The following is a 19,975-nucleotide window of genomic DNA, read 5'->3' as shown; positions in this document are numbered from 1 at the left end:
TACAGACATCTGAAGATCTCAGTACAGAAACAAAATAGACAACTAGTGTATCATATGTCAACAATTCACTAGTTTCAAATTAAGTTCAACAGCGGCTATCCAAATTGCATCTGTTACATGTGAAGGAAATAAATGTCGCTGTTGTTTTGAATAAACGAAAGCAAACATTGTTATGGTTGTAGGTCTTGAAGCATCAGCCAAATGAGAATAGATAGGGCATCCACATTTATGATCCATGTATCTGACCCATTCACATGCAAATCAGGGAGTGAGATCTGTTTTTTTTTTTTTTAAATGGACACAGGAAAACAGGGGTGCTCCATCACATTGAGGTGTTCCTTATTTTTAACAATCCAAATAGAAGTCTGTTCATTTAATACCATCAGTATAACTAGTAAAGAAAACATTTTTCTTGGGATGCATGTTCAGAATAAACACAGTGAAACATGTAATGTGTATGTATGTGTTTTCAAATATCTCCTCTTCCCATAAACAATGAAATAGAATAAGAAGCACTTTATGATCAATTGCTGCCCATCCAAACTGGCATAAGGTGCTTGCATGGGTAGGGTAACTACTGCTCAGTATATTTGGTTGGCTATGTAACGATTATTTTGTCATGTTGGATTTAATTTTGAGCTGATGGACACATCTGTGCTTCTGTAGCAATCACAAAAGCACTGGAAGAGAAATGACTTGATTTTGGATCAGTAAGTAAAATGAATTCATTCTATTGAGACCATCACTTATTCTTTACTTATTACCATTAATCTCTGCTTTATCACATTCTTTTCAGTAAGTAATCTTTGAAGAGGTTTGTCACTATAAAAAGATGTATCATTTATCATTCCAGATAATCAGAACCTTCTTCTGAAATGTAGCATGTGCAGTTTCCAAATTAATATATCAACATCTGTCTCTTGACTTTGTTAGTGCCAACAGTTACAAGAGCTCCTGAAATGGGAATCCCAAGTATTTGATCCCAAGTAAATCAGCAGAAATTTAGTTTTTATGTCCAAATATTAGCTCTGCATGGTTTTGCAGTGCAGGGCTTGTACTTTCCTGCAGGGCATGGTGGAGACACACAGATGACATTAATTGAGAACATGTTTTCTCACCTTCCAACTTTGGCATCCATTTATTTGCATACTGCAAGTGTGATGGGAGCAGAGAGAGGCTCAATTAGACAGTGGTTTGCCTTAAAACCAACAAGTGTGCTTATGGCAGCTATGAAACCTGAATGAGGAACTTCCTGGGTCACAGCTAAATCTGGGCTGGGCATTGACAGGGGAAGTGTGACCCTGTTGGTGCTCTTGGACATCTCAGCGGCATTTGATACCATAGACCATGGTATCCTTCTGGGGTGCCTGAGGAAGTTAGGTATCGGAGGCACTGCACTCTAGTGGTTCCATTCCTACCTCTTGGGCAGGTTCCAGATGGTGATGCTGGGGGACAGTTGCTCTCGTAAGAGAGAGCTGACATCCAGCGTCCCTCAAGGTGCCAGCCTGTCCCTCATGGGGCTTGGTGTTATCAGTATGCTGATGACACCCAAATCTATCTCTCCATGTCTCTGACTCAAGCAGTGACCAAGGAGGGCATTTTGCCTTTGAATGCCTGCCTTGGGTCGGTAATGGGCTGGATGAGGGAAAACAAACTCAAGTTGAATCCAGAGAAAATGGAGGTACTTGTGATAGGTACCCCTGGTCCAGGGAAGGATCTGCCATTTAGTCCTGGATGGGGTCACACTTCCCTTGAAGGATGAGGTAGCAGTTTAGGCGTGCTTCTGGATTCATCTTTACAGTTGTCATCTCAGGTAGAGGCAATATCCAGGAGTGCTTGGCACCAACTTCGATTGATACACCAGCTGCATCCCTACCTGGCCCAGGAGGACCTTGAAACAGTGGTACATGTGCTAGTAACTCCTCGTTTAGATTTCTGTAATGTGCTCTACATGGGGTGACCTTTGTACCAAACCCGGAAGCTTCAATTGATTCAAAATGCTGTGGCCAGACTGATCACTAAAAGATCTAGATCAGAACATATCACATCGCTATTAAAATCTTTACACTGGCTAACGATCAGCTTCCAGGCCCAATACAAAGTGTTGGTTATTACCTTTAAAGCCCTACATGACTCAGGCCCAAGTTACTTGAAGGAACGCCCTCCCTACACAATCTGCCCTGCACCCTCAGAACATCTGGAAAGATATTACTAGAGTACCCAAAAACCAGACTGAAATGACCTATGACAGGACATTTACTGCTGCTGCCCCCAGACTTTGGAACAACCTGCCTGAGGAGATCCGTCGCAGCAACACCCTAGATGCTTTTAAGAAAGCACTTAAGACGGATCTCTTCTGGCGGGCTTATCCATTTGATCCACCATAATGGAACCTCGGTAATACCCTATCTTCCGCTAATTTTATATAGGTATGGACTGTATTAATTTTATGAATTTATCTTGTTCATTAATTGATGTAATTTTAGATAATTTGTGCTTGTTGTAATGCTGATTTTATGTGTTGTGCTCCCTCCTCGATCCATGGGGAGAGACGGGAAATATAAATAAAGATTTTATTTATTATGATTATTATTATAAATCTTGCATGTACTGTACTCTTGTAATTGGAAGTTCTGTGTTATCTATCCTACTACTAGCTACTGATGCTGCTCCACCATAATGCCATCTGTGATGACACAGAAATGTTTTCTGGTTTTTAGAGACATTCCATACCTGTATACATGATGCGTGAGAGAGGTTCACTTTCCTCTCTGCCTCGTACACTCTTCAGGAGAACCTCATATTCGGTAGCAGGCTGCAGGTGGCTGAGGTTGTATTCAGTGACACCTTTGGCAACAACTATGCTGTCCACTCGTCCTGTTTGGATTGAGAAAATGGCCCCATTACCTCTTAGCAAATTTGGCTGCTCTAAACACAGTTTCATTAAAAGCCAGCATGGGCAGGAGAGACATGCCAGTCTTGGTTACCATGAAAATAGTAGGGAGACCTTATCATGTGGGCACTTCATTCCCTTGTTTATTTATTTTACTGTTATACTACCCTCTTACCCAAGCTATTTGGGTAGTTTACACAAGAATGGTACAAGATAAAAACAACAAAGGTATTAAGAAATTCTACCACACTGGAAAACCACAGTAGAACCACCAACCAAGCCAAAAATGGTGCAAAAACTAAAATATGACAATAAAAAGGTCTTAACCAGGTACTGAAAAGATCATAACATGTAGTCCAATTGAGCTTCCTTCTCCTTGGGTGCTGAGGGGGGGGGGGGGGGCTTCAGCAAACAGGACACCACTACTGAAAACACCCTGCTCCTTCTAGCAACTTGTCTCCTTTTTTCTGTCTCATTTGTTCAATTGGCCATGTGGAAGACCTGAGAGGCAGTCATAAGGAATTCCCTGGAGTTTTCTGTCTCAGAAGGAAATGTATAGCCTAACTCATGGGCCAGTGCTATGTGTGATCGAAATAGAAAATCTAGAAAATCTGCTCCAAAATTGGGCTAAAAACTGGTAAAAAGCCTACCAGCAGTGTTGCTTGGTTTTCAAAACAGTGATAAGCAGCAGTCAAAATCCCTGACCTAAATGGCTGATAATCAGAAAATGCCTATTAATAAGTTTCTGTTCTACCTAGATATTAAGTGGAAGTATTGATTTCAGTTAACTATGGTGCGGTAACAAAGGGTATAATTCCCTCTGGAGAGAAGCCGCAGCTGCCAAACCGTGCGGCTTCCCTCCGGAGTAAAAAGAACCCAGAAAAACTGGGTTCTTTTTGCACTGCAGGGCGGATGTCACGAGTGTGCCAATGGCACATTTGTGACGTAAGCGACATGCAGCGCTTACGTCACTGGTGGCGCCCATGTACACAGGATGCCGCCATTGTTATGCCACCATTCTGTACTAGGGTTAGGGATCATGCGGTTGCTGCACAGTCCCTAACTAGTATTGCCGCCGCCACGCCACAGAGGGCCCATCTCTACATTTCTGTGTAAAATGAAAATATTGTCTACATTCTTAAATTACATTACACGCATATTTTTGTTTTTATGAAGGGCCTACACCACAAAATATAAGATTTTCTATGGCATCTTGTTCAGTCTATGTAAAAGAACAAACTTTCCAACTCTCAGAAAGACGACATACCTTATACATCCCTTATAATAAGGGACACCTGCCAGTTCTATAAAGGACAAGTTTCCAGACCTTAAATAAAGGATATCTCTTATAATAAGGGACACCTGGCATTGGCAGTGTGAGAGAATTCTTAGCCCACATGCCTCTTGCTTCCACGTTTAGCTGGGCCCACTAATGGTACTTTTTCCTGACACCTTTGTTTTACTCATTTAGAAGTAACTACTTCATCAAGAGTGAAATCCATATTAATGAGCTAGCGTTCTTCTATTTCAAGCTTAGTGAAACAGTAACTGAAAGAGTAAGAGAGCATACACAAAGATAATAACCTGAACATTTTTCCTTCTTTCCACTACAGCAATATTGTAATAACTATTGGATACAGTAAGTAAATAAACAGTTAAATGAGATATTTAAATTCAAAAAAATTCAAAACCTCTGCTGCAGTCAGTGAGGACCCAAAGCTTGAGTAAGTAGCTAGGTTTTAATTTAGCAGCAAAATGAAACCAGCAGTGATGCGGTGGATCCACAGCTTGGAGGGTCAAAGCTCTTTTTCATTAGTATCATTAGCATCATATACCATGGATTTTGTAGCCCTTTAGGCCTTTAGTCCTGAGATGAAAATTGTTCCCCAACAACCAAAATCTGCCAATTACCTTCCAGAAATGACAATTTTCTTTTAACCCCTATATATCCTAAATTTAGAGGTTGTGATTAAGAGCCTTATCACATTACAAAAGTAAGCCAACATGCAGCAAGAAAGTAGTGGCTTTTTCCTTACCTCGCCACATGCCCTCAAAGCACTTCCATTCTCTTCCCAAGGGAGATGGTAGTAAAATAGTATTATTTGTTGCACTGGGAAAATCCGTTTGGCAAAAGGCATCTTTTTATAACCATCTCCCTCTGGAAAGAAAACAGAAGTGCTACAATGGCTGCATCCACACTGGAGAAATAACCCGGTTTGGTCCCGCTTAAGTGCCTTGGCTCAAGGCTATGGAATTCTGGGAATTGGAGCTCTGCTCTGGACCCCAGAACAAATTCCAGTTCCCAGAATTCCATAGCCTTGAGCCAAGGCACTTAAAGTTGGACCAAACCGGGTTATTTCTCCACTGTGGATGCAACCTTAGCCTTCTCTGTCAGAGCACTCTGGTCCCACAAGAAATTACAATTCCCAGGATTTCATAGCATAGAGCCAGGGGGCAGTTAAAGCCGCCTCAAACTGGATTATTTCTGCAGTGTGTTTTGGACCCGTGTCATGTGGAGAGGTAAGCAGAAGGCCCCTTCTTTCTTGCTACATGTTGACTTACTTTTGTAATGTGATAAGGCTCTGAGTGTAGATCCAGATACAGATCTAGTGTAAATGACCCTTGCATTGGCTCATCCCTATAGATGATAAACGGCACTGGAGACAGACTTGAGCCCTCTATTGTCCCACAGCTTAACAGAATGGGGAACAAACTGGAGCCTTAATATAACCTCCATTAACCAATCTAACAGTGATCCACAGCACCTTTTGAAAGAGAAAAAAGGTGAAATAAACCTTTGCAGAAAGAATCAAGAAAGCCTACAGCAGGGACGTAGCTAGGATTTTAGGAAGGGGGGGGGGTCCAGACTAAGTGCCACCATTATAATGGGGCTTGGGTGCGGAGCACAGCAGCACACACCATTCATTTTTCTTATGGAAGGGGGGGGTCCAGACCCCAAGAAACCCCCCCCCCCGTCTACGTCCCTGCCTACAGTGGGCAGTAGTGATACATAGAATCATAGAATTGGAAGAGATCACAAGGGCCATCCAGTCCAACTCCCTGCCATGCAGGAACTCACAAAAGTGATGTGAGAGCTGGACGTTGAAGAAAGCAGATAGAAAGAAAATTAATTCATTTGAGATGTGGTGCTGGAGAGGAGTGCTGAGGATACAGTGGATTGCCAAAAAGACAAACAAATGGGTCCTTGAACAAGTCAAACCAGAACTCTCCCTGGAAGCCCAAGATGACTAAACTGAGGTGATTATTAGATGGGGGAAAAGAGCTGTGAGTAAAAGGCATACTCCTGGCAAAGTCATGCGATTGCGCTGAAGATTTTCCGACACATTGAGCTTATCCAGGACTTAACCCATGAAGATCCAGAAATGCTCCAGCAACAAACCATTTACAGGGAAGTCATGGAAATGCTTTGTTGCTGGAGCAGTCCTGGATCTTCATGGGTTAAGTCTTGAATAAGCACAATGTCATCTGAAAATCTTCAGTGTGATCACACGACTTTGCCAGGAGCATGCCTTTTTCTTCCCCGATTTCCCCCCGTCTGATAATCTCCTGAGACTGTCATACTTTGGCCACATGATGAGAAAGCATGACTCATTAGAAAAGACAATGATGCTGTGGAAGGTAGAAGAAGTATAAAGTAGAGGAAGACTGCATGCTAAATGGATAGACTCACTCAGGGAGACCATGGGCCTGAGCAGACAGGTAGAAGATAGGGGGGCTTGGAGACATCTTATTCATGGGTTTGCCATGAGTTGAGATCAACTCAAAGGCAGCTAACACGTACACAGGTCCCTAAACTGCAAAGAGATTCAGGAGGATCAAACAACTGGGTTGCACTCCTTCATCTCTCACTCAGAGCAGGAAAACATTTAACCCATAGTATCTAACTAATGGTTATAGGGGATACTGGTCTATTCTAAAATATTTCAGTGAATTAAGCCCAAAGGTAGGAAACTTTTATTTTTACTTTGCAGAAGTAACTGTGAGTGGTGCATGCAATTCAGCCACAATGAAACCTGTATGTGACAACACCACAGAAGATTCTCTGGCACGCTGTTGGCATTGCAACCAGGATGTACACAGCACTCTCCTGCAATTGCATGTTGTGACTGAAGATGATCTGTTGTAGGCAAGCTGACTCAAAGGAGCTGTAATGACTGGGGCCTCCAGTCATTTGAGGACTCTTAGCAAACCACAAAGGGTTAAGCTGAGGGGAGGTACATGCTAATGAGAGCTTACATCACATGCTAATGAGCAGCTACATCATAGCTGACGTAAGGTCCAACTGACCAATCAGCAGAGCTGGACCGGGCTTTTCAAGAACATTCCATGCGAAACCTTTAAAAGGCCCTTGGGGACCATGTGCTCCTTTGTCTCCCTTTCTTCATCTTGGGGGAACCATGTGTTTTTTGTTCTCCATCTCGGCATGTTGTTGTGAGAACCAGCTGTGTGCCTGCGCTGAGGCAGGCCTAAGTGATGCAATGAGAGCCAGCTCCTTGCATCCGAGAACTCAACAAGGACTACAAATCCCATCACTGTGTGGGTAGCTAGGAAATGTGTTAGCTAGTGCGTTTAGGCTTTTGTTATGTCATCTAATAGCTTGCCTGAAATGGACATCTTGTAACTATGCATTCTGCACCTGCAAGGCAAGGAGGCCTTGCATGAGTGATATCTTCTTGCTCTGTTCTGTCTATTTAGAATAAATACTTTTCTTTAAAAGTATCTGCTGTCTCTGCTCCTGTACATGTGCCTTAGTTCGGTTATTGATTGCTTAAGTTAGCAAGGAAAGGAAACTAGGGTGCGTTCTGGATGGGCCATATGGGGTGCTGTCGTTATGCGCGAGGGGCGGCGCTTCCTGATGCGCCTTGCCCCTTGTGCGTAACGACTACATCAAAATGGCGTCACCGCATACAGATGGATGCCGCCATTTTGACGTCGCAGAGGCACAGCGCCCGGCTGTCGTGCACTGGAAGTGGCGCCGCGAGTGCGCACCTCATGCCTTGCGGCGCCTCTTCTGGAGCACAGGAAGAAGCCCCATTTTGGCGCTTCTTTGTTGCTGTCCCCGGGAACCGCGTGGTTTGGCTGCTGCGGTTCCTGGACACAGCAACTGGCAGCAGCATGAGACCACCCGTTTTGGGCAGTCTGTAACGTGCCTAGGAGTCCTTAGCAAGTCCCAGTGTGTGCTAAGGGGGGGTTCATTGGAGGATCACTGGGTGGTGGCAGTGTAACTAGAGGATCTCAAGGGGTCTCATTCAGCTCAGCAGGGAGCGGGAATGGAGACTTAGGAGACTCTAGGAGGAATTAAAAGGGATCCCCTGCGGGGTTAAGAGCCAAGAACAGGGTGGCTGTGTGGCTGCTTGGACCCCTGGGATCACCACAGGAGCATATTCTTTTTTTGTGGTTTTATTGAGGAGACACTGATAAGCTTCCAAATAAATGTGTAATTCCTTGGGAAAAGTTTGCAAATCTGATCCAAGGAGATACATACTGTACTTGGAACATTTTCACAGAGGCTTGCCCAAGGTTTGCTTGAAAACATTCCAAACAGGAAGTTTCACAGCACTTTCCGTCCAGCAGCCTGGGTAGGACATTATGGATTAAATCCTATTTTAGTTCTAATTGGGACAGACCCACTGAATTATACAAGATTTACATAAGTGGTAACTCAAAGTTCTTTTAATTGTAATGCCTCTACTGTAGTTAGGACTAACATTGGATTTAGCCCTATGATTGCTGGGGGAAGACCAGTATCATACCAGTAACTTCCATAGTAAATATGTAAAATGTAGAAGTAGCATATGCGTATATTCATAATCTGTTCACATGTGCAGTTAAAAAGCATGTTCCAATCCATTTTTTTTTTGGGGGGGGGGGGTTACAACCAAATATCTATAAACATGCCTCCATAAAAGTGAACTGACAGGATCACATACACTGTGAATAACTTTTGGGAAATATGTATTTCAAATTAATTAGAAAATATCATCTGGTACAGAAGTCACTTGTGTAATATGCTTGTGAAATGCAAATGAAGGTCTCTTGCCAAAATATTTACCCTTTTTTTATTTTAATGTCCCATCTGTTCTTTTGAAGTGACAAACTCTAAATGTCTGAACTCTTTAATCTTGTGGAGACACAGATGAAGAATACTTTTAGTCCATTAAGGCTGTTATTTTATGCACATTTACGAAGGATAAGCCCCATTAAATCTACTGGGTTTTACTTCTGAGTAAACATGCACAGGATTCTGTTCTTCATCCACCTTCAAAGAAAGCACTATTAATATACCTGATGGAAGAGGAGGGGAGAGGCTCACTCCTGACTTACATCTCAGTATGTTCAGTTCTCTTGAATAACAAAATCATGGAAGGTGATTCCCTTCCTTTTGAAAGTTGATTTTTCTGCCTAAGGAATAAGGGAAATTTCCACTCATTCCTGGGACCTTTCTGGATTATATTTCACAGGTAATTATTGATTTAACTCATCTGAAGATAACAGTGTTGGAAATTCTTCCCAACCATCTTCTAAGTCTTAGAACCAGCTGAACATAATGTCATCAGTGTAGTGTTAACTGAAAAAATTAGAAACAATTGCAATTAGCATTCTTCTTCTTCTTCTTCCTTTTTTGTCCATCATGTCTTTATTGGGGGAAAAAGATGGTTACAATATCATAACAGATCAGCTATCAAACAGTTTTCAAACAAACAATGGCATGAAATGTGAATCACTGCCTAATACAATTCTCTTGTCCACATTGTTCTCAAAAATGTCAATCTCCCTCTCAGATACCTTAGTGACAATATACGTAACATGTTAAACATAATTGAATATTTTGAAAGACATAACAAAAAAAACCCTTGCACTTATTTTTGTTGATTTAGAGAATGCCTTCGACAACATAGAATGGGATGTTATTTGCGACACTTGAAAAAATTGAAATAGGACCTGTGTACTTAAGATGGATAAAGGCAATATGCAAGGACCAAAGAGCTAAATTAATTGTTAATTATGAAAAAAACAAAATAATTTAAGATATCTAAAGGCACACAACAAGGTTGCCCACTATCACCCCTTCTGTTCATTTTGATCCTTGAAGCATTGAATAATAGGATAAGATCAGAAAATAAAATCAACAGGATAAAAATAAAAAAAAATTGAGTTTCAAATGAGAGTATTCGCAGATGACATCCTAGAGAACCCAGAAAAGAGCATAAAACAACTGATGGATATATTAAGGGAATTTGAATAAGTTTCTGGTCTAAAAGTAAATAAAGACAAAACAATAGTCATAACAAAAATATGAAAAGAAAAGAAGAACAAACTCTGGAAGAAATTAGTGGATTAAAAGTGGGAAAGAAAGTTAAATATCTCGGAATAAACTTAACAAATACAAACTAAGATTTATTTCACAATAATTACGAGACGATATGGAAGGAAATTAGAAAAAACTTAGAAAAATGGGGAAACTTACATTTGTCGCTAGTAGATAAAATATCATTGATTCAAATGACTTTATTTCCTAAAATATTGTTTTTGTTTCAAGCAATACCTATTATCCACAATGAAAAACCATTGATTCTATGGCAAAAGGAAATTTCAAAATTTATTTGGAATAAAAAAAGAGCCAGGATAAAAATGAAAATACTTTGTGACAATAAAAGTAGAGGAGGGCTGGGTTTACCAAATTTAAAATTGTGTTATGCTGCATGTTGTCTGGCTTGGATTTGAGAATGGGTCATGTTGGAGAATGAGAAATCGTTATGCCTGGAGGGAGAAAATCTAAGATTTGGTTGGCATGGATATTTAATTTACGGTATAGAAAAAGTCCATATTGTAATACATAGATTGTAATTACATAGATCGTAAGCCTGCGGGCAGGGAACCGTCTAACTAAAAGTTTCTATGTACAGCGCTGTGTAAATTGACAGCGCTTTATAAATAAAGGTTAATAATAATAATAATAATAATAATAAAGAGAACACAAATCATTTTGTAAGAAAAGCTCCACTGAAAATCTGAGGGAAAATATAAGGGTAGAATCTGTCCTAAAATACCTTTATAGTGTTCACTGCATGAAGCATTTTTTGGGAGGGAAAGCATTCAGAAAACTAAATGGTTAAGATACAAGGATTTAGTGAAAGAAGGGCAAGGAAAGTAGAAATTAAAACACAAGATGAATTTAAATAATCTGTTTTAGAGTGTGACTGGTATCTCTATTGTCAAATGAGAGAGAGAGATTTAAAATAGATGTGAAACTAGAAGGAATACAAAATGAAAAATCAGAATGGGATGAAATTGTAGAAAAAGGAAGGAACAATGGTTTCTAAATTGTATAAAGTTCTGCTAAAATGGGATACGGAAGATGAGATAATAAGACACAGTATGGTTAAATGGGCACAGAACGTAGGACACAACTTGGATTACCAGCAGTGGGAGAAGACTTGGAATAGAAGACTGAAATATACTGTAAACCATGAGCTGAAAGAAAATGTTTATAAAATGATATATAGATGGCACTTGCCACCTCAGAGAATTGCCCATATATATAAGAACACCAAACCTAACTGTTGGAAATATTCCTATATTACAGGTTCGTACTTCCACCTTTGGTGGACCTGTCCAGAAACAAAAAAATTTGGTTAGAAATATATAGAATTGTGGTAATAGATTTAAAAATAGAAATAGTCTTTTCTCCAGAAACTTTTTTGTTAGGAATGATAGATAGTAAGTTAGGAAAAAAACACTATGGAAAATTACTTTTTTATTTGTTAACGTGTACCAGGATAATATTTGCTATAAACTGGAAAACAAGGGAAAACCCAACAATAGAACAATGGTTATTTAAAGTGTTTGAGATGGTGGAGATGGATGTGATGATGTGTTGGATGACAGGAAAAACTGATGATAGTGTTAAAAAAGATTGGAATGTATTTTATGACTTTATAGAAAATCGGTGGAAAGATGTTATAATAAAGAAGTAAAGAATTATATGTTAGATAAAGGCTAGAAAAATATATGGTACAAATGAAAAGTGCACAAGGTCTGGGTAGATTGTAGAAGTCGTTTAATAATATCAGATAATATATACTAGTAATAACAGTTGTTTACTCAAGGAAACAGCAAAAGAAAGTCTAGAGAATATAACCAAGTGAAGGAAAAAAGATATTGTAAAGTAAGCAGAAATCAAGGTAAAAAGATGAAACATTTATTTAAATAGAACAAATACGAGAGGTGTTCCAAATAGAAGGAAGTTGTGTTGTGGTCTATGTTATGTGTTTTTATAAAATAGGTGTAAGGATGTCTTATTTGTAATTTTGTAAATGAAAATTTGTTTGTCTGTAAGTGTTATACAGTATATGTTGAAAAGCAAATAAATATTAAATAGAAAAAATTCAGTCGAAAGAAAATAATCACATTATTACTGTATATACTCAACTATAAGTTGAGGATCATGTAAAAGTCGAGGGCAAGTTTTGGGGTCAAAGTTATGGATTTTGGTATGACTCATGGATAAGTTGAGGGTAAAACTTTGAGGCTCTTCAGCATTTCCCTGACAGTAGACGGGGAGAGAAAGTGTGTGTGTGCGTGTGCATGCTGGACTAGAGAAAGTGGGGAGGAAGGTGTGTGTGTATGTTTGTGACTGGATCTGCTGTTACTCCCAAAGTAATAAAAATTGCCTTGCACTCTCTCTTCTTCCAGCAGCCCATTCCCAGGCCGGGAGGGAACGTAAGGAGAAAGGTGTGTGTGTGTGTGTTTATGACTGGATCAGCTGTTGCTTCCATAAAAATAAAAATCGCGCTGCACAGCAAGTGTGTGTGTATATGGGGGGGGGGGGGGGGAAGTGCGCTATGCTATCATAAAGCACGTCTAAGTGTTCAACAGGTCCCTACAGAGAGTGGGGTGAGTAGTAAAATACAATGTATAAACTGTGCTGGAAAGACAGAAAGGAAAATCACCAATATGGCATCCTGCCATCCTCTCCCCTGGGGCTGCTTTAATGAACAATCATGGTAGCGCCATCTTGAAGATAAAGGAAATCAAATCCATTTCACCATGTCATTTCAGCACAATCTGTTTCCTCCTTTAAAAACCTAACAGTTCAAGATTTCAGAATCACAATTTTGTTTGCTTTTTGTTTTTTTAGTTTTCCTCAGATTAACCACCTTCTAGCCAGAGGTCTGTTGATTACTGTCTTCCTATGGGATAGATGTTCCCATATTTCTTGCCCTAATTCTTGGGGAACTTGGATAGCCTCACATATGTCAAGCATATGCAGATTGATCCTTGTGGTCATTATAGTGTTTCCTCATATAACTATTAACTTGTAATGGGATCCCCATTTGTCTTTTATCCCTTCTTGCTGTAGGAGCACCAGAATTTTTTTTTAAAGATGCTGTTTTCTCCAGCAAAAGATCTTGAAATTCATGCACACGAGGGCATCACTAGGGAGGTATGGACCACACCAGGTGGCATCCTAAGGGGGTTGTCACCATTGCTCCCCAACCTTTTGGCAGAAATGGGTTCTGGCATTCACCTACATCCCTTTAAAACACTGAAGAGATTGTGTGAGTGGGGCAAGGCCCTAGTGGGAAGAGAATGGAGAGGCCTCACTTTAAAAAATTAAATTAAAATTAAATTAAATTAAAATGTTTTAAAAAATTCTTAAAAGACATCACATTTACAAAATTTGCACTTGGAAGTTTGAAACTATGTACATGTAAATACATTTAAGATGTGTGTATGATGTTGTAATTTAAAGACATCACTTTAATTTTGCTAGTTGTTTATGTCAGAATTATTATTATTCAGTGATATATAGGAATTGGGATTTATGAATAGCATAAATACAAAAAGCATTACTAAGGATTCTGTGTGGTGTGGTACAGGAGTTACCATACAGGGTGACACCAGCTCTAGTGATGCCATTGCTTGTGCTTTGTGGTTTTTGTATGTCAGGTCTTTAATGTTGGAAAGTTTCATATGTACTTGTGATTCTCTTCTGATAATGAACAAATGTAAGTATGTCCCTGGGCAACGCACCTGATTTTGGATTGACAGGACAGAGTGGTGAATCTGCTTGTTATTTATATCTTTGAGATCCAGGTCCGTGCAGAGATCCTTAATCCAGGTAAGGTTTAGTAGATCACTTTTCTCTCTATTCCCTAGGACCTTTGCTCTTTTTCACATTTCCTTTATCTGTCTTTCCATTATTATCCCTCCCCCCCCCAAAAAAAACCCTCTACAATGAAATGATGTATACAGTCTGTAAGTTTTAAAAGTACATTTGTACCCTAAGTGGTTCTGTAACATTACTAATGCAAGATAAATTGAGATATGGATTGGTTAGAGAGAGCAAATTATCTAACACATCCTTCTATAGGTCACTTCTAACTAGGAACAGATTATTAAATTATAAAGAAGGTGGAAATTTTTTTGAAAAAAACCTCTGATGCATAGCTTAGGCCCTAAGAAATAAGCTTCATCAAAACATGCAAGGCTGTTCAAAAGATACTTTTCAACTTCTTAAATTAGCTAACAATATGCCATTGGGGAAACTGACAAAATTAAGAGATTAACCAACAATTTGAGTAAATGTCAGGATATCACAATTTGTAATGGGTTATTTCTGCTCCTGCATCCAGTTGTGCCCTAAACATACTGAGTCAATGGACCTGGTTTATTGTCAGTGGAATCACTAGGGTTGGTGTCACTGGTGCGGTAACATATGGTGTCACCCCCCATGGACCTTCTTTCATACCATACCATAACATACAGAAACCTTAGTATTGTTTTGTGCACTAATCATACTCATAAATCTTAATTCCCATATATTGCTGAATGTAATGGTAGCAGTTGTGACATTAATAACTAGTAAAATTAAAATCATACCTTTAAATTACAATATCACACACACAGCCTAAACCTATTTACATATATCGCACCTCCCTAACCCTAGTAAGCGCTTCGCACGTACTTTAATGGCTGTGTGTAACCCGCCATAGTTTTATGTGGTTAAAGAGAAAATTTGGTAAAATGTGATAATTTTAAAGAAAAATTTAAAAGACTATTTTTATTCCCCCCCCCCCCCCCCAAAATGTTACTTTTGAAAGTTGAAAATTTATTTTTTTAAAAAAACCTGGGGCTTCTCTTTGCTCCTTCCACTGGGCCTCAACCCAGTCACACAATCTCTTTAGCAGTTTAAAGGGAGATAGTCAAATGCCACAATCTCTTTCTGCCAAAATGCAGATGTCTGGGGAGCAGTGGTGCCATCTCCCTTTGAGTGTCTCCTGGTGTGATCCGCACCTCACAAGTGACACCAACTGTTTGTTGTTGGTTGTAGCAGAGTTTAGCATTGCATGTTTCTTTACAACTGCTCTTTTCTCACATTGGTGGTGTGTCTAAACTCTGGTGTGGGTGTGGTTTCCCTTCACTACATGGAAACACTTGCCCCTGCATGCATATCCTCATTTGCTGTCTCAGCTATTTTTTTGTTTTTGTTTTTCGTTACAGTCACATAGCTTTATAATTCTAATAAAAGAAAGACAGAGGGAAAGTTCAGTCAGAAATGTAACGAGGGAACTAAGATTAGCTGAAAATGTCTGTGTCACTTGCAGTGTTGTATGGTTTCTCTCCATCTCCTACATTAACACCTAAACAGGCTGTACAGACAGGCATCAAAGGCCAGCATGTAGGTGGAATGGGGGTGTGGTGTCTGTATGACCTGACTCTACCCCCATGCCAGTGTCATGCCACTTGTCCCACAGTGTCATGGCGCTCCTCTGGAGCTGTGTCCAGAGTGCCAAAAAGCTGCAGTGCCAGTGGCTATGGCGCCCTTTCCATGGCACAAAAAGGAGCCATTGTGGCTCCTTTTTGCGCTGCAGAAACACCAGATTGGGCCCGCGGCATGTAGTTGCCGTGGCCCTGATCCAATGAAGAAAGGGGCAGTTGCAGGCTACCCCTTAGGTGTGGTCTATTCAGCCCCATAGTCCTATTTTTGGGGGAAAGGTGTGGTATAAATAAAGTGATGGATTGTTGAATTCAACACTTCTCCCCATGCTCCTCCTCCAGGTTCCAGTTCCCAGTTTTGCATATTAATTTCACCCCCAATTTCTACTATATTTATAGAAAAAAAGATCAATGTGGTAAGCAGACATATAATGGGGGAGCAAAGGTCAGTGGGAAAACTCATAGAAAAGGTTACATCCCAATTCCAAGTGTCATCAGTGGGAATGCCCAAAAGTACAGTGGGAAGAACTGAGATAATGGATACAGATGTATGACATTTATCTTAGAGCTTATCAAAAACTCCCTAAATAGAAAAAATAAAACAAACAACCCCACATTCTTCAATGGGTTTTAAAATTTCACATAAAAAATATTGGTACAATATCATATGGCTATCAGACACTCCCTTATAACTCCTGCCAAATCTCAAGGCATTTGGCCTGTCTGGAGAAGCCCTAAGTAGCACTTCCCCAGTTACTTGCAACAAGTCATTCTGCCTTGTCACTGAACAGCTCCTTCAGTAAGGAAAATCTTGGTAATAGTTAATCAGAATTGATTTCCCCCCAGTTTAAACCCCTTTATGTACAGTGGGACCTCGGTATCCATTGACTTCCCATTCGTGAATTTAAACATTTGGGGATGGCAAGCCCCTGTTGTCCCCAATGGCAACTCATGCACGTGGCTGCGCCACCATTAGGGGCAGCCTCCGTTGTCCCCAGTGGCAATGTGTGCACACAGCCATGCTGACATTAAGAACAATGGGACTTCACTTGAAGTCTTGTTGTCCCTAGTGGCGGTGCAGCTGTGTGCATTTGGGATAATGGAACTTGAGGTCCCACAGATTTTGGTATCTGTGCTGGGATTCAGAATGGAACCCCTATGGATACCGAGGTCCCATTGTATTCATTTCTGGAACCTAGGATTCCAGCATAGGACTTTGTGCTGTAGGTCACTTACCTTGAGCAGATTTGCAGGCTATCCTATAGTGGTCAAAATGTGCAATAGGAGGGGCCCAGTGGAATGTCACAGAATCTGTAGTGACATTGTCAATGGTCAGGTTCCTAGGTGGATCAATCCCTGTATGAGGCAAAATACAAGACAAAACATTGTCAACAGTCCGTATGTTTGGGTGATAATGTAGGGTAGTGATTAGGTTTTGAGAAATGGCATATAAAGAGAATGCTTCTATGAGAAAACCAGTGGTTTCTTAAAAATATTATTACTTTTTAATTCCATTCTCCCAACCAAAGACAGTATCTTTCCATTTTGTATTTGTATAAAAATGCATTAACATTTGTTATCTTCTCAGACCTTAACTAAATTTCTAATATTCTGTATAATCCTTTGTACGTTTATTTAAGTCATGATTTCCTGCTATACCATAATCTTTTCCAATCCTTTTTAACCAGTTAATCTTCCTTGTAATCTACGGCTTTAAACTTAAATTTCTACACTATCAATAAACCTGTTTGAATATACTTCACAGCAAGGACCTTCAATTATCACTATAAGTTAGAGAGAGAGAGAGAGAGAGAGAATGAGAGTATCAGTGTATTTATATATGAATGTGTACATTAAATTCAACTGTTGCCATATAACTCTTTTCATTTAATTTTTCTAGACTTAAGACTGCTATTGTCTCCCATTTCTCTTTTAAAAATAGTATCAGTTCCTTCCAGTGGTCCACAAACCTTGCCAGGGGTTTTCCTTTAATTAATATAATTAATTTGTCCATATTTATCATGTCACAGAGTCTTGTAGACCAACTGAGGGTATATCCTTTGTCTTCCAATTCTTTGAATAAATTATTCTGGTGGCCATAATCATATATAACATGGTTCTGCAGATTCTCTTATCAATTTTTGTCTATCATATTAAGAAGATATACTTCAGGCATCATTTTGTAATTAATTTTAAATAATTTTATTATCTTTTTTTTAATTTTAAAATTATAACAGTGTTACAATAAAATCCAAGAACAAAACAATCCCTATACCTCCCCCCCCCCCCATTCTCAATGTTAAAACAGGATTAAACAGTCATAGCATAAAAGCATTCAAAACTGTAAAAACATTAAAACATTCAACTGTGTAAATGTTCTTGGAGGCCTCTATTGATATGGGGAAAGTTCATGGCAAGGGAGGGGAAGCTTCCAGGAACTAAACACTAAAAAGTTATAGATAAAAGGTGTGTTCAGGGATCCTGAAAGACATCTTTCCATAAAAATTTAGCTAAAATTGGGGGATGTCTAGAGACTAAATCTTGCTGGATGTATTCAATAAATGAGCGCCAAATCTTGTGGAAGGTCAATCCAGAGTGTAAGCCTCTCTGCCATTTTCTCCATTAACCACAAGTCCCATTGATTTGTTTCCAAAATTTCTTTGCTTTTGTGCACATCCACCAGATGTGATATAATGTTCCCTTCTGTTTTTCATACTTCTAATGTTTATCTTTCATATTTTTTGCCATCTTAGCTATTTTCATCACTGTCCAAGGTCATCCCTTGGATGGGAGACTGTCAATTACGACGATGAATGTTGGAGGCTACATTTTCAGAGGAATAATAGAATCACAGAATCGTAGAGTTGGAAGAGACCACAAGGGCCATCCAGTCCAACCCCCTGCCATGCAGGAACTTTCAATCAAAGCATCCCTGACAGATGGACACCGGCCTCTGTTTAAAGACCTCCAAGGAAGGAGACTCCATTACACTCTGAGGGAGTGTGTTCCACTACACTCTGAGGAAGGAGCTTGCCAACTACCTCTAAATATGTCTTGCCTAAGAAAACCCTGTGGAATTCATGAGGTCACTGTAAGACCACAGGTGACTTGAAGGCACATGCAAACATGCAATAGTATAGTTAATTAATGAATTATGCATATTTAGTTGTTATTTAGAATCAGGAATAATTTACTAATGTACTATTATGATTCAACCTTATCAGTGCCTCCTACATTTAGCACTGAAAACAAGGGCTGACTTGTGTATTTGCGACACCTCACACCACAGATCAGACTATATGTGCCCATCTCTTATTACACCTTACTCAAAGTTCTTCTTTATCTGCTGTGACAATATTAATTTACCTTGCAAGAGGTTGTTGTGCTAAGGCATCTGGAATAGGGCTTGGGATGGAAAGCCTTCCAATTTCCATTAGGAGAGGAGGTTAAGGTGAACTAGTTGGTATAGAAAGAGACTGGCAGATTGACACAGGCTTGCTGGATGCCCCATGTTTCATTCTGCCCTGAGTTGTTGTTGTTTTTTTTTTGGGGGGGGGGGCGAAAGGAGCATGCAAATATACAGATATATTTTATTCAAGATGGAATCATACAAGCACTAAAAGGCAATGCTGGAGGCACAAGCACCTTTTGAAGTACTTAATACAAATAAATCTATTTAAATAATCACTTTGATTGATAATAAATAAAATAAAATAAAATTTTTATTTATATGCCGCCCTTCCTACGATCAGGGCGGCTTACAACAAATTAAAATACATTCCATAAAAAATACATAAATACATAATTAAAATCAGCCAACAAGCAGAAAAACCCCATAGCCCAACCTCTTGGCCACGAAAGAGGAGGGAGGCCCACAGGATATTTATTCGGGGAATGCTTGTTGGAATAGGAAGGTTTTAAGATCCTTCCTAAATTGGGCCAGGGTAGTAGACGAGCGGAGCTCTGTGGGCAGCGCATTCCAAAGGGCTGGGGCAGCTATGGAAAACGTCCTCCGAGTGGTGGAGACCAACCTAGCCCCAGGCACCTTCAGTAGCTGCTGCCCAGATGTTCTGAGGGTGCGAGGCGGAATGTACGGGGAGAGGCGGTCCTTTAGGTATCCTGGGCCCAAGCCATTTAGGGCTTTATAGGTAATTACCAACACCTTATATTGAGCTCGGAAGCGAATGGGCAGCCAATGGAGATCTTTTAAAACCGGTGTTATATGGCTGGTCCTGGGAGCGCCAGTGACCAGCCGGGCTGCCATGTTCTGCACCATTTGCAGCTTCCGAGTTTGGTATAAGGGTTGCCCCATGTAGAGTACGTTGCAGAAATCGAGTC

At 40.0% G+C, this 19,975-nt stretch overlaps 1 protein-coding gene across 2 annotated transcripts in view; it reads right to left on the bottom strand.

Annotated features, from left to right (window-relative positions):
• LOC149316638 (tenascin-R-like) overlaps positions 1-19,975 on the bottom strand; it is a 539,652-nt gene that overhangs the window by 36,197 nt on the left and 483,480 nt on the right. For both annotated transcript variants that reach the window (XM_089515968.1, XM_089515969.1), the window contains 2 exons: positions 16,874-16,993; positions 2,734-2,877 (listed from right to left, as the gene is read on the bottom strand). In XM_089515968.1, the coding sequence (XP_089372094.1) occupies positions 2,734-2,877; positions 16,874-16,993 (264 nt within the window). The remainder of the gene's footprint in view (positions 1-2,733; positions 2,878-16,873; positions 16,994-19,975) is intronic.

This window comes from Sceloporus occidentalis, unplaced genomic scaffold (assembly GCF_023333645.1).
Source record: "Sceloporus occidentalis isolate IW3139 unplaced genomic scaffold, rSceOcc1.0.p SCAF_3, whole genome shotgun sequence".
NCBI classification, from domain to species: domain Eukaryota; kingdom Metazoa; phylum Chordata; class Lepidosauria; order Squamata; family Phrynosomatidae; genus Sceloporus; species Sceloporus occidentalis.
The sequence above is the reverse complement of the archived record's forward strand: the minus strand, read 5'-3'. Positions and strand labels throughout refer to the sequence as shown.